The following is a 23,575-nucleotide window of genomic DNA, read 5'->3' as shown; positions in this document are numbered from 1 at the left end:
ATGCCGCTGAGCTAAACCCCCTGTCCCCCGGTGTAAAATCTTAATGAAGATAGCAAAAGTGACCAGATTTAGTTGAGAAATAGATGGCAGAAAGTGATGCCGATTTGAGCTCAAGTGAGCAAGCGATTTTATAAAAGCAAAGAGCAAGAATGGTCCAGAAATGGCTTTAAGGAGTGGTGAAGATACCATCAATCCTGGAGTGTAAGCTGCATGTGGTAGCACACATTTGTAATCTCTACACTTGGGAAGTTGAGGCAGGAGGATCATTGTGAGCTTGAGGGTAACCTGGGCTACATAGTGAATTGAAGGCCAACCTTAACTACACAGTGAGACCCTGTGTCAAAACAAAAAACAGCACAAAACTGAACTCCTAATATCTCTCTTTTGTTTAATTGAGCTACAGGGCCAAGCAATGTTACAGAGAAAAGCTCTTAAGTAGTGAGTAGCTGGTAGGTGAGCCCTGTGGGATGGGTTTGAACTCACAGGTGAGATGAACTCAAAATAGCACTGGAATTTCAGAGTGTACTGTAGAGAAAGTGGGAAAGGGGATAATTAAATGGCATGGTGGAAAAGAGGAAGCTTACTGGCATTGAGGCTAACATTTATCACAAATTATAAAACAAGCAAATAACTGAGTAAAAATATATCTTGAGACATAGAATTAAATAGAATAAAACTATAATGATTTCTTCTCACATTTGCAACTTTACCATAAAACCTTTTAAAAGAAATACCGACTTGGTGTGATGGCACATGATTATAAGCCCAGCACTTAGGAGGCTGAGGCAGGAAGATCATGAGTTCAAGGCCAGGGTGTACTACATAGTGGAGACGCTGGCTCGAAAAAGAAAAAAATACGTATTAATGCAGTATTGAAAAACAGTCGCTAAGGATTTAAATAACAGATGCTCCTTCCCTTAGTATAGGCCTGTGGCACAAAATCCCATCATTAGTTGGAAATATCGTAGGTCAAAAGTGTATTTAATACATCTACTGTACATTGCATTGTTTTCCCTCCTGATCACATAGCTGACTAGAAGCCTCAATCACCTTGCTGTCACTGCCCAGAGACACAAGATATTGTACCACCTATCACTAACATGGAAAAGGACCAAAGTTTGAAGTAGCTCCTATTAGTTTCTGTTTAAAGTTGAAGTATTGTAAATCAAACTATTAGAAGTTGAGAACTATCTTTATTTAAGTATATTCCCATACCATAGTATCTATCAATCCTGTAGTGCTACCCCCAAATCAATATTCTGTCCTTACGTTTTGTGTTTTCTAGTAGTAAGGAGCATAGATGGATAGATGGATAGCTGTTGTGTCTTGTTGACTTAGAACTAAATGAAGAATTCTTATTTTCAGTGATCAAAGACTAATCTAGGAGTTAACCATCTGCTTCTTATCTGGCATTAATATCTGACTTTTGCAGTTTTGGCCCTTTGTTACTTGTTTTTGCCCTTTTAGGGTTCTTTCACGATGGGCGTGAAAATGGCAGTGTCTCACTTTGGTGAGTGAAGCACTGGATGCAGTGAGGATCCTAAACCTCAGGACTTTTTTTGGGGTCTTTTTCTTTTTTATCGGTACCGGGGATCGAACTCACGACTGCCTACTTGCAAGGCAGGCGCTTATGCCGCTGAGCTAAATCTCCAGCCCCAAACCCCAGGACTTTTGATCTCAGGTTTTTGTGGGTGGAGGTATCAGGAATCAAACTTGTTAGGCTGGTGCTGTGCCACCTAGCTATATCCCTGGCCCCTCATTTTCAGTTTTGTACTTTTCTATCAAGTCCTCTGCTTGGTGTCTCCATACTAAGAAAGTTATTATGGTACTAAGTGTTTACCTGAGCTCCAGGAAATGTGTTGGAAATGATTCTTAGAGAATACAGATTTTTACATGCCTTTTTTTCTATGGTTCACGTATATAGATCTCAGCTCAATTTTCTTTTGACACAAGCCATTTTGGCAAAATGTAAAATAATGCAGTTTTTTAACATAACAAATAATTATTTTAAAATTCTTTCATGTTACACTCTGTCTCTTCCTAGTATGCGTAAATTGGCTGTCATACAATAACTCTAATTTGTACATTTGACCCAAGGATACGTAGGCTTTTTCTTCCATCAGCTGTTAAAGTTTCTACATTGATGTACATGAATTATCATCCTTTTATAGTTCTGTGTTAAAGGCTGGAAAACAACTTCTTTAAAAGCAGTAAGGACATTTGCATAGCTCAAACTGCAGAGCTAAATGTATTAAAAATAACTCATTTCCATGAGAAGAGATCTTGTTAAACATTGGAAATCTAAAACAAGAAATAAAGTAGAAAGAATGAAATTTTAGACTGTTTGTCTTCCTAGAAAAATGTAGTTCCCATCATTGTTTCCAGGATGAGTCAGTTGTTGCTAGTTTCAGAGCTGGATGATATTGGCATATAATTGTGGCTTTGCATTGCTGCTATATTGTGACTATTTAGGTGGAGACAGACTTTCCTATTCCCTTTCTTTTGGATTTCAACGGCTAAGTAAGCCAAACAGCAAAAACATTTCAATTGCACTATTATCTATAGGTTAGAATTATGGTGTAATTTGCTCTTTTATTTATCTGCTCAGTCTGCTCCCTTTTATAATTTCTTTAATTATGAAATTATAGTGCTTGACACTGGGGAGAAGGGAACATAAGTACCTGAGTCATTTTTGTTGATTGTATAAATGAGTCAGAGTTACATGTTAGGAAGACAGCATGCTCCCACAATGCTGGGTTTAGGTTTTGATTTTTTCCTATTGGTTTTCTTTCCTTTCTTGCCCTATGCCCCTTTCCCCTACTTGTGCACATTCTCATGCTGTGTCTGACATCACTGATACCACAGAACTTAAAATGGATTTCAACTGTGGCTGTTAGGTCCTAGACATTCAAAGGAGAACCTAAAAGGACTTTCATACTTATTAATTGTAGTATCTAGAGAGTTCTGTTCACTGTTTAATACTTGAGAATTTGCTATAAAGTAAATGGGCTATACTTGCAACATTAGAACATCCAGTTATTAAGTCTGTCATTTAGTTCATGCCAATAAGAATACCATTATCTCAGTTTTTTGGGGGGAAAAATCCTCCAAATCCAGAAAACTAATGAGCTTATAGTTCAGAACTGTAGCTACCTCCTGGGTCAAGATTCTCTTTTGATCAGCCGCTCTCAATATTTGGTCAAATACCTGATTCTGATTCTGAAGGTTTCAGGTGGGACCTGAGAATTTGTGTGTCTAGCAAGTCCTCAGATGTTGCTGTTGATATGTGACCATATTTTGACTTTTTGTTTTGTTTGGTACTGGGGATGCAACTCACGACTATGTGTTTGCAAGGCAGGCACTTATGCTGCTCAGCTAAATCCCTGGACCCCATGTGACCATATTTTGACAGCTGCTGGTTTCAATCACCTGTATTATGGGAATACTACCTAATATGACCTCTGCCTCAGGATATAGGAACTGAAACAGACTCAATTTAAACCTGTGTGCAGTGAGCTAGTATATTTGTGATAATACATTACACAAAATATTGGCTGCTTTAAGAGATACACTTTTTTCTTCCTCTGCTTTTATTTAAATTATGTGTGTGTGTGTATTTTCTTTTGGTGCTGGGGATTGAACCCCAGGCCTCATATACACTAGGTAAACACTCCATCACTGGCTATATCCCCGGCCTTATGCTATATTTAAGTACAAACTCATGTTTCTGATATATTCTGAATGACTAATCTCTGCTTCTGTGAATCAGATACTCAATACAAAGTTATTTCTATTTGGATTACGGCAGCCTTATATTATTTAGATGTTTAATTGCAGTATATATTGTTGAATGTGAGACATAATTTTTCTTTTTTAAAATGTAACCCATGTGAACATAAAGAGGAATTTTGAGGAAATTTTCTAATAGCGAAAAATCCCATATAAATAGGCTGACTGCCTGTGGCATGTATGTACCTGGTAAAACCTGCTTTATAGTTTGAGAGAATGGCTTCTGTATGGTTTAATTGTAGACATTACTGAATGAGCCATTATCCCTCTAGGAAGATTCATTTGTTCACGGTTATCCTATTTCTCATGCATATGTATATCAGTAACTTGATACTTCCTTTTAAATCATGTACATTTATGGAAATATCAACATATAGAATGAAGTAAGGGATGATTTTAAAAGATCTTTCACTCCATGAGAAGACCTTAGGTTATTATATTCAAAGGAATATGACTTTAAGATCACTACCTCTTTCTGGCTGCCCTGTTCTGCATGCCTTATTGCTCTTATGCTCCATCATTGGAGGTGCCGCCAACATGTGCATGTTGATCTTTTGGTGCCATGATGTAGATAGGATGCTTGGAGAGTGAATGTGTGATGGTGTGAGTTATTGAAAGTGATAGATGCCTTACGGTAGTATGGTACATTAAATCAGAAGATGGCAGTGTTACCTCTAGTTAGAGGAGGCATTTTGGAGTGTAAGATTTGGATGTAGCTAGATGCAGTGGAGCATGCCTGCATTGTGGCTGAATTGAATCTTATAAAAATTATTAAAAGTCGGAAGCTCATTCCATGCAAGAGGACAAATGAAAAGCATGAAACACATGTTGGGAACTAGTAGATAATGAACAGATGATAGCTCTGGAGAGGTTAGTGGGGTTAGGAAGGGCTCTCTGTGCTCAGCAGTGGTTCTAGGGAAGGGCTGTGAAGCAGGGGAATAATATGCTTTCATGGTTTTTGGTAAAACTTCCTCAGCTTTGCTCCCCTCATCATAATCTAAATGTACTAAAATGAGTATCAATGTTTTGTAATAGAAAATGTCAATAAATTTTAACAGAAAGAGGACTTGGGATACTGAAGGGAAATGTGTCTTTTCTGCTTTTGTCAATTGGGTAGGACAGATCTCTCAAAGTGAATGAAGTATTATGACCCTCAATAGGCCTTGTGGTAACATGAGCTGCAGTAATATAACCTGGTCTGATCTGAAAGGGGGAGTGACCTGTCTGGCCAGCCTCTTATTGGGCTTGTCTTTTTGGGCCTTTTGCTTCTTATCTTGCCACTGACAATGTCAACTTCAGCTCATGTTTGTATTTCTGTATTAGTATAATACTAAAGACCTTTCTATTGCTGCTTTTAGCCTTTTGTGAACTTGGTGACTAGGAGTCGGTGGTGATTTCATGATTTGCAGGAGGGCCAGAAGTTAGTATACCAGCTGCAGGTGATAAGAGAAGACTTTCTTGGCCTTCTTGCTGCCTATTTGGGGAAGGACTTGAAGTAGAAGTCTCCAGCTTGCCTCTAGCTAGCAGTTCTGCCTGTCTGCTCACATGCATATGACACAACAATTTAAATATGGACTTTTCAAATTCTTCCCTTAGTCTGTAGTCGTTTACCTTTTGCAAGGGTAGTCCTTTGTGCAGGGTTTTTAAAAAGAGGTTTTGCTGGTTGTCACAGTATGACCTTTTTGTTCAGTCTTTTTGTTCATGTTTCCCTTTTAGTGTAGGCAAAGTGGCTTTGGTGATTTGGAGTCAATGCATAAAGCCATGAATTTTTCCTTAGCAGTGAAAACATGTGACCCTCCTCAAGTACAACTTCATATGTTTCAAACTTCAGCCAGTAACATTTATCCCAATCTCCTTCCTCTTCATCTGTTTTAGTCAGTTTCCTTGTCTGGAGTTTGGAAGCATTTCATGTTATTTTGAAGATACAGACTTCTTTCCTTTATCCTATGATTCTCAGCAATGTACTACTCTCTAAATTCCTGCTTCTTGCAAGATTCTTTCATAAATAAAAAACACTATTATCAGGTTTTAACTATCAAATAGTCCATTAAATTAAGAATTTAAAATACACATATACCAAGTATGCTCTGTTTTTTTTTCATGGTCTTGATAGTCTTTCCCTTAAAAATCATGTTCTTAGAGACATGATTCATGTGTTAGCAGCAATGTAATAATTGGTGAATTAATGAATAAAATAAGACAGTCATTTCTCATATTTCAGATAGGCATGTGACTTTGTATAATGTAGCATAGTTAAAATCGGCTAACAGAAGCTTTAAATGGAAATAGATTAAAGTTGATGTACAAACAATTCAAGAAATATGATATGGCTTTTGTTGCTACTGAGAGATTTTCTCAACCCCTGGGTGGTTCAAAGAAGTGAGCTGAGTTTACAATATTTGTATTGAATTATATTTGTTAATTTTGGTTGGGACCATCTTAAATTCCTGTACTATTTATTACCTTTATCTCTGTACCATTTTGGAGATAGATACCCTGTGGTTCTTGTAATTCTAAAATCTGTCTTTTATACATGAAAAATGTCAAAACATTTGCTAAATGAGAACAGGTTTTCTAGGCCTGAGTCACTCCTGGATTCTAGGCATGAGTTTGTAGGTAGGGAACAGTGTCTATATCTTGACTAGTGATCCTTAGTTCTGACACTCATGGAAACTGCCAGGAACAACGTAGTGTAGGGGACCAGAGACTGGGAAAGAGCCGTAGGAAATTTGTAGCCAGGGTAAGACAATTATTACTTTAATATTTTTTATCTGAATACTGTATATACTTATATTCCCTGTAATAATAAGTGGTTTCCAATATTATTACTGCATAATGTGAAAATTTTGTTAAATCTTCATTTTGTTGTATTTTCAGAGTCAGTGTTAATTTGTGTATCCTTTCATTTTTGTGTATTTTTATATTGAATGAAATTTTATTTTTTGTGTGGTTGAAATAAATGATATGTTTTTAAATAAATCTTTTGTGATAACTTTTTATGTCAGTTCACACAGATATGTTGAATTCATATAGGTGGAGAGAGCACTCAGAACAGTGCTAGAACCCTCCTTGGGTCCGTGCGTTGCCACTGGCATTGCAGCACTTTCCTGTGCACATGTGCCCCTTTCTAGGATAGATGCCTTGAAGCAGAATTACTGGGTCAGAAAGTGTTTTTCAGGTTGTTGATACTGCCACATCATTCTTTTGAAAGTATTCAATGAAGTGCTCCTCATCACCTGCATTTGAGTCCTCAGTATACTAGGTGTGAGACCTTTGAAGATACTCTGATAACCTAGTGCCAGTGCACCTGACACGTTTATTAACTGTAAACAGCCTTTTGAAATAAAGAAGCTCTAATATGTGGGCAAAATTGATGTTAAGAGGTCATTGTTCGTATGTTCATTTGTATGGAACATTTCAAACTTTTTAATAGATGAGTCAGAAGGAAGTTTATACTTCAAGCCAGTCTTATGTTAATGTTATATGATCAGGAAATAATATTCAAACAAATTTGTCATAGTGCATTTGACTTTTATTTTGCTGAAAGTGTACAGAGGTTAAATTGGTATTCTCTGAAGTGATTATTTACACATTGGCATCTTTTTTAAAAAAGCTTTTCTTCTTACATTCATTGCATTTAAAAATGTATGTATATAATGCTGAGAATGCTGTTGCATATCTGTGATCCCAGGGACCTGGGACCCACGAGGTAGGATGGATGGATGGAGATATAGAAATATATGATTTCCTTCAAATAAATGGCTGGTGGGAGGCTAAGGGAGTTTTTCTGAGGCAAGAGCCAGAGTCAGTGAGTGTTTCAGATCTAGTATGTTCTCTAAAAGGACCTGCCAACTTCTGAAAGCTTAGAGCTCTAGTTTTGACACAAAGGTAGAAAATATAGGGCATGCAAGATAAAAGGCTGAGACAAAGGAAAATATGCAGGGCAAGGCACGTGGGTACTGTTAAAGACTCCCAGAAAGTACCATTCTCCTACTGAAAGCTGCTTAATCACAGGACCACACTCGCTGATCTCGAGCCAAAGTTCATGCTCTCTTATCTTTATAAATAAGCCAGAAGAGGGCTGGGGATGTGGTTCAGTGGCATAAGTGCCTGCTGGGTAAGTTTCAAGGTTCTAGGTTTGATTGCCATTACAAAAGGGGGAAAAAAGCCAGAAGGTCAAAATGGATTGATAGTGATACAGCAGATACATATATTAGTAACTTAAATTTTTAAGTGTAACAGATTAAATAGAAATGAAAGAGAGGGCTAAGATTAAAATTTGACCTAAAGAGAGCAAGAAAATGCAGAAGAGAGGTTAAAGGAAGGGAGAATAGAATGAAAAGATGCGTTCCACATTCAGTTCAGAATCTCACAAAAAGATAGCACAGAGGGTTGAGAACTTTTCAAGACTGGTGAATTATGTAAATCTTCAGATATAGGAAGCCAACAAGATAAGCTTTATATTTATTGTTCACTTTTGTCTTTTTGAGACACATCTTACTATGTTGTTCAGGTATATAGAGCCCACGCCTGCCTTGAAATTACGGTGGTCTAACCCCCTCAGTCTTCTGAGTGCTGGATTATAGGTGTGTGCTATCTGTATAGCTTTATAAACAAGCCAACTAACTTAAAAAGAAGTCTAGTAGATACATGACAGTGGAACTGCATGTTGTTGAAGACTTACAGAAAATAAGCAATTAAAGTATGAAAAGATAACCCCAAAAGAATGGCAGAGAGATGGCTTATCTTTTAATAGCAAAAGTAGAAGTCAGAGATAATGTAATGATATCAAAGTGATGAATAAAAAAGTCATCAGTGTAGACTTCATTTAGGAAAATGATTACTCAGAAATTAATGCAAGAAAAAATATTTCCAAATTGATTCTATTTTATCCCAGAAAGAATGGCTATCATCGAGAGTTCAAATAATAACAAATACTGGTAAGGCTGCAAGGATAAAGAAACTTTTCTACACTGCTGATGGGAATATAGACTACTAGTACAATCACTGTGGAAATCAGTATGGAAATTCCTCAAGAAACTAAAATGAGAAAGAGTTCATGGCATCATATAACAGTGATACATGCATTACCCATGTTTATGGCAGCACAATTCATAACAGCTAAATCTTAGAAGTGGCCTATAGTCCTTTAACAGATGAATGGATAAAGAAAATGTATTTACACACAGTGCAGTACTACTCTGCCATAAAGCAAGATAACTTGAGTCATCTGTAGGAAAATGGATGTATTTTGAGACAACAATGTTAAGTGAAATAGATCAGCCACACAAACTTCATATGGTCTGTTTTATGAGAAACCCAAAATGTAAATGAAGAACAAAAAAGATAACAGCAAGTAAGGAGAAACAGCTTTTAAAAATGGGAGAGGGGACCAATAGATAAAGAGCAAGGGAATGGGAAGGGAACAGAAAAAGCATTAAAGTGTGTTTGTACACATACCACCTCTCCACAAGGAATGCAGTTATTATGTAATGAAAACATGAATGAGATGAAAAACCTTAAAACAGTGTAACTGCCGTGAGCTTTTCAACTTTGGAGAAAGAGCAAGAGGGAAGAAAGTCTGGTGTTTGAGGTAAGAACAAAGAGATTTAACAGAGTTCCTCGTGATTTAACCTCAAGCACAAAATACCAAATTAAGAGATGTTTTGTATGTTACTTAGATGACAGATAAAGGCTAAACTTGATTGTCTTTGCAATCTTCCAGGCTGAACATGTGGGCAGATGTTGAGAATCTAGAGGTGGAAGAGTACTGAGTTGAGTAGGGGGAGTGGATGGCTGAATACTCCGAAAGCTGTGATACTGGGATTCAGTCACAAGGATAAGTTACTTTGACTGACAAAAGGAAGGGAAAGAAATCTCAAAGTTGCCATTTGTAATAGAGTTCCATTTCCAGTAAGTTAGTCAAGAACTGTACTTACCAGTTGAAGGTTGTTAAGACTGTTTCCCAGTATTTGTGAAAACGGTTTTTGAAAATAATTATCTCTGCAAAGAAAATATTTTCCTAAGACTTGAAGCTTGCTTACACAGTTACTGCAGTTTTATCTGAAGGTTATACTGAAAAATTAGTTAAAGCCTAAGGACATATCTAGGGGCAGAGTTTTTTTTTTTTTAAAAAGAAAAAAAAAGAGAATTTCAAAAACAATAGGAAATTGACAATGGTGAATATGTTATATATTATCTTTAGAGTAGTTGATTAGATTATAAGATGCAGGCTTGCAAAATTGATCAAACAATATAAGCACAGTTGTTTCTCAGTGAACTAAGGAATCAGTATAATCAGCTACATTTTGTATATATATATTGTTTTCCATTTCCTTCTTTTATCCTTTCACTCATTCCAGTTCTTTACTTTTGAGCTGTTTCTTTCCCTTCACAATATCTGTGGTAGATTTTGGGTCTTAGTTTCTTTTTTTTTGTCTTTTTTCTTTTTATCAGTACTGGGGATCAAACCCACGACTGCCTGCTTGCAAGGCAGGCACTTATGCCGCTGAACTAAATCCCCAGCCCCTTGGTCTTACTTAGTTTCTTACACTAAGGAGACAATACAGTGTTTATGATTATGGGTCTGCTTTATTTCACTTAAGGATATGGACTCTAGTTGCATCCATTTACCTATAAAAGCGTTGAGTTTACCCTTTATAGCTGAGTAGCATTTCATTATGTAAGAATACCATCTTTTAAATCCATTCCTTGGTTGATGGGCATTTGATTTGGTTCCAAGATTTAGCTAACACAAACTGTGCTGCTATAAACATGGATATGTATATCAATGTGATGTGATGTTTTTTATCCATTTGGGAAAATACCCAGAAGGGGAATAGCTGGCTTGAATGGGACTTGAATGGGAACTTTAATCCTAGCTTTTTGAGGAATCTCCACACTGATTTTTGATTTCTTGATGATAGCCATTCTTTCTGGGGTGAGATGGAATCTCAGTGTTATTTTAATTTGCATTTCTAGAAGCACCAATGATGTTAAACTTTTTTTCATGTATTTATTTGCTATTTGTATTTCTCCTTAAAATGTGTGTTTATCTCAGATTTCCTGTTTTTGGATTGGGTCTTTGAATTTGGGAGGTCTGAGATTTTCTTTTTTTATTTGTTTGTTTTTGGTCTTTCTGAGACAGGGATTCCAAGTCGTTCTGGTTGGCTGTATGCTAACTTTATAGCCCACACTGGTCTTGAACTTGCAAACGACCCTCCTGGCTCAGCCTCCAGAGTGCTGGGCTTACACGTGTATGCCACCACACCCAGCTTAGCTTGGAATTTTCATTATGTCTTAGATAGAAGTCATTTGTCTTAGGGACAGTGGCTAAAATGTTTTCCCACTGTAAGGCTTTTCTTTTCACTCTGTTAGTGATCTTTTGAGGTACAAAAAGTTTTTAATAAGATGAGATCCCAGTTGTTGATTCTGTGAAGTACTTACCATGCAGTTTGGTTTTTTGTTCATGAACTCTCTGCCTACCCCTATGTCTTCAAGATTTCTACCTACTTTCTCTTCCAGCAGATTTAGTGTTTCTGTTTTAATATTTATATCTTCGATCCTTTTTGACTTTAGTGCATGGTGATAGACATTGGTCTGGTTTTAGTCTTTAGCATGTGGATTTTTTCCACCATCATTTATTAACGAGGCTTTCTTCCAGTGAACGTTTTGCTCCCTTTCAAGATAAGGTGACTGTGTTTGTAGTTGTGTCTGCTTCTGATGTATTCCATTGGCCCTCAGGTCCTTTTGTTGGTCAGTACAATGCCAATTTTTATCATAGTAGCTTTGTAGTATGATTTCAAGTCAGGGATTGTGATGCCTCCTGCCTTGGCTTTGTTAGGGCAGGATTCTTAACTAGGGCCAAAATCTGAAACAGTACAGTTGAAGTTATTACATGACAAAGGCTTGAATTTGACTACGTGAGTTTTATTTAAGCATCCATACAATTATTTAGCTCATTTGTGAATTATGATCTAGATTTGTGTGGAATAGGAATGATTTGAATTTGTAATTTTGTGTTACATTGTTCTCTTTTTAATAGAAGTGGAAGTTCATATTACTATGATATATTTGATAAAGTACTGTGGGAAAGACTTAGGAACTGAGATTGAATTGTTACTATTTTTAATCTGTTAAAGTTATCATAGGCCTGTTTTTTTTTTTAACAGTAATAAGTATCACAGTATATTTTGTTATCTTTATAATAGTTGTTCTTTCAATCACGTATATCAAAATGAGATGAAATACAGAACACTACAGAACTTATCAAAACAATATTGAATAGAGCAGTACCATTAATCAGAAAAGAGCAAAACAGTAATAAAAATACTTGCCTTCAAAGAAATGGTAGAAGGAAGTCCCCCTTATTTGCTATGGTCAACCTCCCAGGAGGTGCTCAGATTTCTGGTTCCCACGGGCTAATGGGCGGGGAGCGGGAGGAGAAGGAGGATAGGGGAAGTGGGATATTTGACTCTAGGCCATGTAGCAGTAGGTTCACTATTGCTAAGCAGGGAGGCAGGATGGTCATTTGTTTTCACAGCATCCTCAGTTCCAACATGGCGTGGATCTCAGGAGACACTGCTGGTTCTCCCCCTGGAAGGACTGCAGTCTGCCACCCTGCCTCCGCTTACCAGGGAGGGGAGGTGCTTGCTTGGCTTCCCAGAGTCCTAAATTCCAACATGGCGTGGATCTCAGGAGACACTGCTGGTTCTCCCCCCTGGAAGGGCTGCAGTCTGCCACCCTACCTCCTCTTACCAGGGAGGGGAGGTGCTTGCTTGGCTTCCCAGAGTCCTAAGTTCCAACATGCATAGGCCTGTTTCTTGCCTAACAAAAATGTGTAATATATTCAGAATTACAAAATTGAAACTGTTTTCAAATTAATGAAAGCTTTCTCTAGCCATTGTTTGCAAGTTATATATTTTGTGTATAGGGTACAAGATTTAGTGAAGCTAAATGGTTTGAGTTTGAGGATACAATATTTCTGTGATCATGGTTATACTGGCTTGAGCTTTGGCAGTCTCTGAAATTCACTTTTAATTTATAGTGTCTTCACTATAACCTAAACCAACTATTATCTAATTTAAAATAGGATTTTGATTGTTTTATTTTTTGTAGACAAGTAAGCTAAAAAGTGATTCATTTACTTTTGTTTTGCATAGATTAGGGTCAAAATATTTGTGAGGTTTAATTATGTAATTCCTGGGTAGTACAGCAATTTTAAGTTCTCCTTTCTTTTCTGCGATAATTGGGATTGAATCCAGGGCCTTGATGTGCTAGGCAGGTGCTCTACCATTGAGCTATGCATCCTTTTTCAAATGTGAGACAGGCTCTCTGTACAGTGCTCAGGCTGGCCTTAAAATTGTGATAGTTTTGCCTCAACCTCCCTAGCAGCTGAAGAAGATTCTCAGAATGTATCTGCAAAAAATACAATCTAAATTCTTGGCAGAAAAAATAAATTCTGAGAAGTCCTCATCACGATATACTTAAATAATCTTCATTCCTACCCACCTTTGGCTGTCAAATTCCCATGACTTTCTAGTAGGAGGTGTATCTAAATCCAGGGAACCAACATTATCCTTAAATCCTGTTGAGTTAGTTAGGGCAGAATGTAGTCAGTAAAATACTTATGATCTTATTTTTGTGTACACAAGGCAGTCAGGAGAAATGTTGGAATTATTTGCATGAGCATCTTTTCATGGCTAAGTCTGTGAAGCAAAACTTAGTCCTTGAATGTTTAGTGAGCCTTTTTTATTTCAGAAGTGCTGTAAATTTTGTAGTCACTCTAGACTTTAATATTGAAAGAGATATTCATCTGCTAGAGGACTGTTGGTACACTATTTGACTACCACAGGAAATCACTTAATCTGGTGAGAAAGCTATGGCAAAATGTGTACCCATCTAAAACATTATTAATACAGATGGGAAAAAATTATTAATTTCCGATGTATTACAAAGGAAGTATGACGTTATTCAGGGGCAAACCCTGCAAATGGAAAATAAAACTTCAGTTATGGTCATATAAATTTTTATGTAATAAAATCATGGCCTTTTATGCCAGCAATAGCTTGTCAAGTACTAACTACTCCCCTGACATCTGTAGACTTGGCAAACTTGTCTATGATGATTCATCACCCACCCTAACAGTTTTAATAAAATGAAACTATATAGAAACATGACCTCAAACCCTTCTTAGACTCCATGTTCATGTTTTAATGGTCCCTCCACCCTCATCCTTCTAATTTCTAAAGGTGGAGGAAGAGAACTATTTGTTCTCTGAAACTAGGAAATTTATGAAACCAAGATAATTTCTGGCTGGAGATAGCTCAGGGGTAGAGCACTTGCCTAGCACGTCCATAGCTTTGGATTTGATTCTTGGCCCCACCAACAAAAGGAAAATTTCTTTTTGGCCTCTATGAGAGAAAAATTAACATTTTTTTCTTTTTCTTATAGATTGTCCTTCTACTCAGGCCACTCTTCGTTCTCCATGTACTGCATGGTCTTCGTGGCCGTAAGTACTTGTCTCCTGACCACTGGGGAACTGGAGCTGTGTGGGGTGACTGATCACTTGGGTATCTTCTGCTACACTCCTCCTTTCCTTTTACCTTGGGTCATTTTCTGTGAGTCCGGCAGGCATGCTCTTTACTGGGTGTAGCAGTTGCTCTTCTCTTGTTGGCTGATGTGAAGGGGGAGTTGAACTTTGGTCAGATCTTTTTTTCCTTTCTCTTTCTGAAGCATTTCCTAGACTGACTTCCACAGGGTCAGATTTCCACCTCTGAGTTGTCAGTTAGGCAACTTCCAAGTCCAGTTGTTTGCTAGCTATACAGCAGTGGGGCAGTTTGCATTTGCATTACACCAAACTGGTAGTGAGACAGAAAATATTTGTACCTACATTTTACTTTTTGAGCTACAGATGACTATATAGTTTTCTATTAGAGTAATGAATGCAAGACCAGGCTTTAGCATACATTCAAGGAACCTTTGAACTGATTTTTATTTTTCAAATGTCCTTTATTTAAATGCCAATTATACTTTATAATTATATTATTAAAATGGGGAAGATTATTACCCTAACAGATCACCTGTAACCTCTGTATCTTAATTTTCTTCATAAGTGGATTTTTTATATAGTTTGTATTCCATGTAAATTTATAGATTCTGTTTTTCTTTTATTTGTGCTTTATGACTATTTAAAACTTAGATTTTAAAAACCCATGGTATATAATATTAAAGGCAGACCAACTGGGGTTTTGTTGCAGAGAGAATTTTAAATTAACTTTACCTAAATCTTGCTTTTATTTGAAAAACCCAATTCCCAAAGTGAAAACAATGTAAAAATGGCAGATGTTATATAGCACTGAAATCCACAAAACCATTATAAACTCATTTTTGGCTTCTCCAGCATTTCTGGAAACTGCAAGGCTTTCATCTTAGGTTAATTTAATTTTGTGAGAAGAGGTACAGATTCACAATTTAAGGCTTCCTTTATAAAATCCTGAAATGTTTCTGGGGTGGCATGGGAAATGTGTTATTTCAAGGTAATTAATAGCAAATACTATTCTAACTTCTTTTCATTTACCATTTTATGGAAACTTAGCATTCTTTCTAAATCGTATTTATTTAAATAGGGCACTAGGAGAGAAGGGAAAAGGTATGTAGTGGTGAGAGCCATTAGTATCCTGGGAACTTTCTCCAAAGTACAGGTTCCTGATTATACTGAATGGCTTTTAAAGTGTGGACATGCCCCAGGGCACTTGTGTTGTAATTCACTCATCTGTGCCTTCCTTCCTTATCTGAGACCCAGGATTCTATGCTTTGGTTAATATTGGTGGGTTTGCCCTTTATGCTGTTTTTCCTTTTGATTCTTAATCTCCAGGAAGAGATGAGATAGGGAGAAGGGCTTGGGAAGGGACAGATGAGAGGTCTGTGAGCTCTGCAGGCCACCTCTTGACAATCCAAATGCCTTTGCTTTCCTGATTACCTCATCTGACCGCTAGCCCAGGTTATCTGATGGTCAGATGATGCAGATCTGGCAGTAAAGAGGTGGCATATGTAACTTTGACCAGTTTTTTTTTTTTCCCCAGTTACAAAGTCTCAGATTTATTTCATCTGTTAACGTTTTCTGTTCTTTCCTTTTCAAAACATCTGTTGTCTATATACTCAAGTAGAAACTAGTTTTGAGTACTTGTGTGAAATAGGAACCTCAACTAGACAGGATGGCACGATGATACAGAGCCTGAGTGGCAGGCTGGCTGTATGGATACACCAGCTATGAAGAGAGAGCTTAGAAATATACACACAAGGAAAATGAGCTCAACTACTAGTTGCTAATTGGATCACTGTGAGCCATTTAAATTACAATGAGAAAAGTCTATATAAATAAGTTTGGTATAGACCAAGGTCTTTTTAGAGAAGAGGAACTCTATTCCATCTCACTGACTGTAGGCAATGGAAATACTTACTTGATTAGGAAATAGGTCCCGGTTTTGAGTTCAAGCTTGAATACACAGATGTTGCCTTGCTTTCCATACTTGTATACAACATTAACCTCTCCTCTCCAAATTCCTTAGGCAGTGACTCACTTCCCTGGGCATCTTGGCATGATGGGTCAGTCCCAGATTTGGGTGGAGATGTAGTCATTTAAATCCTCAAGAATTCCTGACACTCCAAATTAACCTGTAGTTAAAAATGTCTCTTAAAGCAAACACCCTGGTCTCTGTGCTTCTACTCTGGCAGGCAGCCCACCCCTTCAAACTCACAGTGCCAAGGAGTCAGTGCCAGTGAAAAGCACCTGGGCTCATGGGAGCCGCTTCATATATAGCCAGTTTACATAGTTGGTGACATCTCTTAAATTTGGTCAGATGCCAAAGATTCCAAATTTATGTGATTATTCTAAGTACAGTCATGGTACAGGAGTGAAGAATGTACTAAAATACTTTTCCTGGCTCTCTCTGGTATTTTTTTTTTTCCCTACCACAAAATTCCTCTTCTTAGGCCTTACCCCTCCTGTGTTTAGAGTGCCACCCACCTATCCACACCTTTTCTTTCACACATTTGTATTCATATAGTTCCTCACTCAGTACTGATCCTATACCAGTATTGCTAATACTTCATGAAGATGTTCCCAAAACTGTATAGTAATGCCCAGTAATGGAAAAGTAAAGAATTTATTACCCACAGAACACAAGAATCCTGCCTAAGGTAACAGGATCGAGATTTAGGAATTCCATGAGTCCTAAAGACAGTGAAGTTGAAGCCCAGAGGAGGATAAACTGAGGCCTACATTACAGTTTGCTATCAAATATAGATGGGACAATCAGTTTACTTTGCTGGACTTGATCTTAGAAACAGTGCTTCAAAGTAAGTTTAGTATTCCTTGTATTGAGTATGCTGTTAGTCTAGCTCAGGGGTTAGTAAAAAAAATTTTTCCCAGTGAAATGTTAGGTAACAAAGATTAAGGCTTTATTCTTACTTTTTAAGAGTAACTTTGTGTGTGTGATCCTGGAGACTGAACCCAGAGCCTAGTACATACTAGGCAAGCCCTCTACCACTGAGTTACATCTAGCTCAAGAATAGCTGTTAACAATGTGAAATCATTTTCAGGTTGCAAGCTGACTCCCTGACATTTACAATGGGGGAGGGGGAAAGCCCCTATAGTAAGCCTGCAGAATATTAGGAAACTGAGATAATATACTTTCCAGTTAAGTGCTAACAAGGTCAGCCAAGAAGGAGCAGAATAAAAATAAACCAGCTATTTGGAGGCAAATAAAATAACAAAAAATAAATTGTGCAGGTCTGGAGCACACACGTATAAGCAGTGTAGTGGCACACTGTTATGATTAAGACCCTCTGGCTAGCTGCAAATTGACTCTTGCTTTGATCTCACATGGGAGGAAACGCAAGAGTGCTGATGTTGACCCATGACCTACTCAGTTGCCAAAGCTCCACCTCCTATCACTACCTTGAGGGTTAAGATTTCAACCTATGGGATTTGGTGGAGGCATCAGTATTCCGGCCAAAGCACTATCTGTAATAGTGAAATAATGCTCATACAGTGTCAGATACTGAATTTGAATTTATAAAAACACATAGCTTTTATGTAAATGGAAGTATACAGCTTCTAAATATTTTCAAATGTGGCCCTATGCAAGATAATTTCTTCAGTTTATTCAGACTGAATAAATTGGTATTTATGTACCTTATAAACAACAGTGGTATTCTTCACAATACCCCAGGTGTTGGATCTGCTTAGATTAACAGGTAGGTGCTGTACTTCATAGGAAAGCATCTGTGCCCTGCAGCTAGAGCACCAGCTTCCTAGACCCTCTGCTTTTAAGCTTGAACATCTGGTTATTTTGAGAAGTTGACTCCTCTCTTTACTGCCCTAAGGAATAAGAAATTGCGTGTATAAGTCTTTAGTAGTATCTAAACTACTAAGACACTTCTACTAAAGACTTATACATTTACATTCACACCACTCCTCCTCCCCATTTTAATCTGTACTATAAAGTCAACCTGAAAGCCTTGGAAGGCAATTACCACTAGGCTAGGTCTCTTTCCTCTTCATCTCAGTAGTTCACTTGAGCTTTTGGAGACTCAAAGCAAGGACTCAGCAAACCAAGAAACACTACTGAGTATGCTGAGAATGACTTCAAAATGTACCATAAGTCTTCAGGAATGCCCTCTCTGAAACCAGGTATCACTGCTGGCTCTCGTGAAAAGGAAGGTTCCACTTAGGGTTTCTGCCTGCGTGGAGAAAAAAATAAATTGCTCTTTCTTGTAGGCTTGCCCTGGTCAGAAAACCCCAGGTGAATGTCACTGCTCAGTGCAGGCTTCAAGTGTTCTAGCAAACTCACTTGTCTACTCTAATAGACATATGCTCCTCTCTCTAAAGAACTGTAGTGGTGTGAATGTAAATGTATGCTGTATCTTTTTCATTAAGCCTTCATTCCAAATTTGTGCCTCATGGAAACTCCTATCTCCCATTTCTAGAGTCATTTTCCTGTTTTGGCAGGGGTGACAGTGGCAGCAGGCTCTGGTGTTGCTTTTTATAAAATAAGACTGTTAAGACTCTCAAAAGTATTTTAAGACAGGGTTCAGATTTGTGAGAGGGATAGGGAGTGGAGAGAATCATCCTTCCAAGTGTGGAAGGGAAGGAAGCCTTTTTGGTTTAGGCAGCTAAACGGGGATTCTCCCCAACTATTCTTGTCCTCATCTAACTGCTGGGTTAATTCCTTTAGCTTCTCTTTTAAAAATTAAGTCACGACTATAAATCCCTAGGTCCTGTTTTCTCCTTGCGTCTTTACCTCAGCCAAGGAGGGAGTCTTTATCCCTGACTTGAATATTTTGGATAATCCTAATTACAAAACCACCTTTTGTCATGATTGGGTTCCTGCCAGCTGGTGTTCTGCATGGAGCAGCAGTCAGAAGGCTTTTCCTCCGGGAGCCCTGCTGCAAAGACCTACGAGTTACTGCCTCTGTTCTGCCGTTCTGCTGCCCTGAATCAGAGCTTCCTTCACCAGAAAACTGCAGGTTGCAGGATCAATCAGACTGGCCAGAGTGTAATGATCAGAGAAGAATCTTGGCACATTGGCGGGGAAAGCTATTTGGCTTAGGAACCACACCCTTACACTGTGTCTGTAGGAAAAGGTCACAAAATGATTCTCATCCCTAAAGCCACAAGTCTCACATAAGATACCTCTTCAGAGACATTCAGTAAGTTTGTACTGCTATGATTTTTTTCCTTGCTCTCTGAATTCCAATTTACAAACAGATCAGTTTCTTTCTCAATGGTATCTTTTTCAATGGTATCTTTCTTAAAACTCGTATAATCATTTTGGTGTTAGAAATCCAAATTTTAAAAAGGTTTTGATTATACCCAGGGCAGATTCTTAATTGGTTGGCTTCCTTATCTTACTCCCTTAGTCCTAAAAGAAAAGATGTTTATAGTGAAGACAGATGTTGACTATAACTAGTATACAATATGAACTGAACCACATTTTTCTGTCACATGGGCCATTTGAGTTTTCACAGTGTGGCTATTGCCTTCAACTAAATGGCTTATTCTCTTGCCTAATTGTAGCTTTTGCTTCCTCGTAACTTTAGTTTGCAAATAACCTATTATGTACTCACCAGATACTCTAGAATTTCTGAAGTAGAGCATGTCTTCATACTTCCAGTAGCAATTCCTGAGGGACAGCACAGTACAGCACAGCACAACACAACTCTTGCTGAGGCCTACTATAACTAGTTATCGAGGCACTGCTATCCCAGAAGAGAAGGCAGGTGACACTGTCCAAACAGAGCTCCCTTCTATTGGGAGGCAGTTTCCTTTAGAAAGGGAACACAAAATAACTGACACTTACTGCTGCACCTGATGCCACATCCCATTTGGACAAGGAATTAGGCTTTTCTAACTCTTAAAGAAGTACGCAACTGCCTGCCTTAGCCAGAATGGGTTCAGTTTACGTATCCTTAAGAAAACAGCATAGCATATACAGGAAGAGGAAGAGCGGAGTTTGTGAAGGACCTAGTAAGCCTTGTTAATCTTAGCGGACATTAAAGCATGTGTTCTGTTCCCATCTCCTGGTCTAAGAACAGTGCCTAGAAACTTTAGACTCAGTTCCTATAGCAGTGAGGGACAGATGGAGGAATGGAGACTCGTTTTAAAGGAAGCCATGCCACGTACTTTTTACAAAATCATGAGCGATGCTACTTCTCTGTCTTCCAAGGACGATGCACTCTGGTGTGTTTAGGGGGACTTTAAGAATTAAAGTGAAAGAATAGGGAAGGAAATGATAGTCAAGAGATGAACTTTTTGGAAAGTAATTAAGTGGTAGAAAAGCAAATTCCTTAGAATATGTAGAGGGGGTAGGATCTTGCACAGCGAACCTTGAAACTGGCTCTGGAAGTGGAGTTAGCAACACTGCACTCTATTGAGGCCATTGACCTCAGTAGAAGATTTTAGGAGGGGACAAGCCAAAGTCTGAAGTTCTGGGCCTGTCAACTATGAAATTTGGGTAAGCCAAGGTTCAAGAAATTCTCGTTTACTTTCTTGGGCTAAAAGGAAATGGAAGAATCCTTCTGGGAAGGGCAGAGCCTTAGCCTTTACAGAGCCAAACTGAGTCCCCTAACCTCAGGAGACACAGCGCACCAAACATGAAGCACTCTGAATTAGGCAGTTTCTCCAGGCTAAATGTTCTGTGACCACACCGGCGCTTCAAGTCATGGTGACTTGTCACTAGAGAAGCCAGTCTAGAACGTAAGATCAGAAGTAGAAGCAGGATCGGCAGATTCCAGAACTCCCTTGGTGAAATTTCTGGGTCCACAGCCAGCATTTCACTCGTGGGGGAAATATTTATCTTTGGGTAGCTATTTAAGGAGAAAACTAGCTACTCAGGTAAAGGCTTCAGATAAAATGTTAGACCTTGATTACTGATTTGTAGTGAATGTTAATTTTTTGGGGAATCTAATGTTCCCCATGGAATAAATGTGGGCAAAATAATACTTAACATCTCTGCAGGCTACCTATAGTCATGCAGGCTTCTTTGGGAAGGCCTTATACTTAAGAGGGACTTTAGATGTGTGAGGGAAAAAACAAAACAAAAACCTAAAATTTCTGTCTTGAGTTTTCCCTAAGGGTTGAAAGTGCAAAGTGGAATTACTTTAAGTATTTCCTAGGCCTCTGTTTTTATAGTAAGAAACCTTTTGGTCATAAGTGAGCTTTTTTTTTTCTTCTCCGATTCTGGGGACTGAATGCAAGGTTCTAACATTGAACAAAATCCCCAGTCCTTTATAAATCTTGAGACACTCAAATAGGCTGGGCTGTGTACCACCACACTAATGTTACATCTGAAATTTCTGACAGTAATAACTAAATTTGGCTTCATGTATAGTTAAGAGCCTTTTAAGTTTCCAGGGGCTGGGGATTTAGCTCAGCGGTGTAAGCACACCTGCCTTGCAAGCAGGCGGTTGTGAGTTCGATCCCTAGTACCGATAAAAAGTTTAAAAAAAAAAAAAAAAAAGCAAAAAAAAGTTTCCAATTATAGCAAAAACAAAATGAATCTTGAAATACAGCTCTTAATCTTTTTTCAAACAAAATATGGAGAAAGCTGCTGAAAGTCAGTAGCACTTAAGCTAGCTAAGGAGTCAGACTTAAACTGTGACACTTTTAGAGCTAGATGTTTATGTTTATGTACTTGATAAAATTAGACAACCTCTGGGTTTTTGCCAGCTGAACACCCACAGCATCACCCAAAGATCTGGGAGTAGATTTGTTTTAAATAGACATGTGTTAACAGGCAGAGCAAGATACATTGTTTGTTGAGGACTGCATTTAATTATGCTGAAGTAAAGTATTGAACAGAGTTTAAATTTTAAATTATAGTTTGTGTGGACAGATATTTTGAAGAACTAAAAAGTTCTTTTTCTACATCAAAATCTCTTAGATACCAATACATGGAAAGTCAAAATCTGATAGATACGAGAAAGGAAAGCCAGGCATGATGGTGTGTGCCTCAATCCTAGCACTTTGGAAGCTAAGGCAGGAACAACACTGAATTCTAGGCTGGTCTGGGCTCCAAAGAAAGTTCAAAGCAGGACTACATAGTGAAACCCTGTCTCAAAAAGATAAAAAGGTGTGTGTATGGGGTGGTCTCAGATTTGATTAGTGTACAGAAAAGAATACAGGAGTTGTTGAAAGAACAGAATCCTTTGCTGATTGTACTCCACAAACTGTCTTACTTAAGCAGATGATTTAGTTTCAGTTGCCCTTTTAAAAGTTTGAGGCTGTGAAGCTAGCAGAGCTCTTGAAGTAAACTGGTATTAAGCAAATAATCCCTAGACAGTCTGGGTAGAAAACAGAAGCCTGGCCCAGGGTAAAAGAACTCAGAATGCTAACATTTTGCCCCAAGACTGCCTTTGATTACCAGAACTACAGCCCAAACTACCAGGGGAGGAACCACCATGAAATCTTGCCTGGAATGTCATGCAGGAAGAAATTTTTGCCTTAAAATCTAAACACTGCTATCAGAACAGTGCTAGGCATTAACGCGTATAGGAATGTTTGCCTAAAGGTCCTATTCCATATGTAACAGTTCTATCTTTTAAAAAGCAACTCTTTAAGAGGTGTGATAATATTTCATAGAACACAGTTCTCAGGTGGCATGTTAAATGATTTTTTTTATTCTTTTCTATTAGCTTTATCTTCAAGCCAGGATGAAGGGAGACTGGGCAAGACTCTTACGTCCTACACTGCAGTTTGGTCTTGTTGCTGCATCCATTTATGTAGGCCTTTCTCGAGTTTCTGATTACAAACACCACTGGAGTGATGTATTGACTGGACTTATTCAAGGAGCTATTGTTGCAATATTAGTTGTAAGTATTAAGGGCAACATTTTGATACAGATAAGGAGGGAAATCCCTTAAGCTGCATATGGTGGCACAAGCCTGTAATCCCAGTATTTGTGAGTTCAAGGCCAGCCTGGGCTATCTAATGAGTTCTAGGCCATTCATAGCACAATCTGTCTTAAAAAACCAATGAGAGAAAAAAAAAAAAGGTAGAAAATGACTCAGTATTTCCTACTAAGCATGCTAATGTTTAAGTCATGTTAAGATAGGTAAATATTAGGTTATTCTTTGCATAAATATTATAAAAATTAGTATTTTTATTGAACTGAAAAAAACTGGCATGAATAGTATTGGCAGGATAAATCTATTGGTAAAATGAACAAAGCAATTCTATTTGTAATAATCTCCTTTGAAAAATATTCCTATTAGCCATTAATTT

At 37.9% G+C, this 23,575-nt stretch overlaps 1 protein-coding gene across 3 annotated transcripts in view; it reads left to right on the top strand.

Annotated features, from left to right (window-relative positions):
• Window positions 1-23,575, top strand: part of Plpp1 (phospholipid phosphatase 1) — a 92,240-nt gene that overhangs the window by 68,138 nt on the left and 527 nt on the right. For all 3 annotated transcript variants that reach the window (XM_013152814.3, XM_005003770.4, NM_001173003.1), the window contains 2 exon segments: window positions 14,242-14,299; window positions 22,987-23,163. In XM_013152814.3, the coding sequence (XP_013008268.2) occupies window positions 14,242-14,299; window positions 22,987-23,163 (235 nt within the window).

Source organism: Cavia porcellus, unplaced genomic scaffold (genome assembly GCF_034190915.1).
Source record: "Cavia porcellus strain 051 isolate PalLab524CR breed Dunkin Hartley unplaced genomic scaffold, mCavPor4.1 scaffold_11, whole genome shotgun sequence".
Classification (NCBI taxonomy): Eukaryota; Metazoa; Chordata; class Mammalia; order Rodentia; family Caviidae; genus Cavia; species Cavia porcellus.
This window is presented reverse-complemented; position numbering and strand designations above follow the sequence as displayed.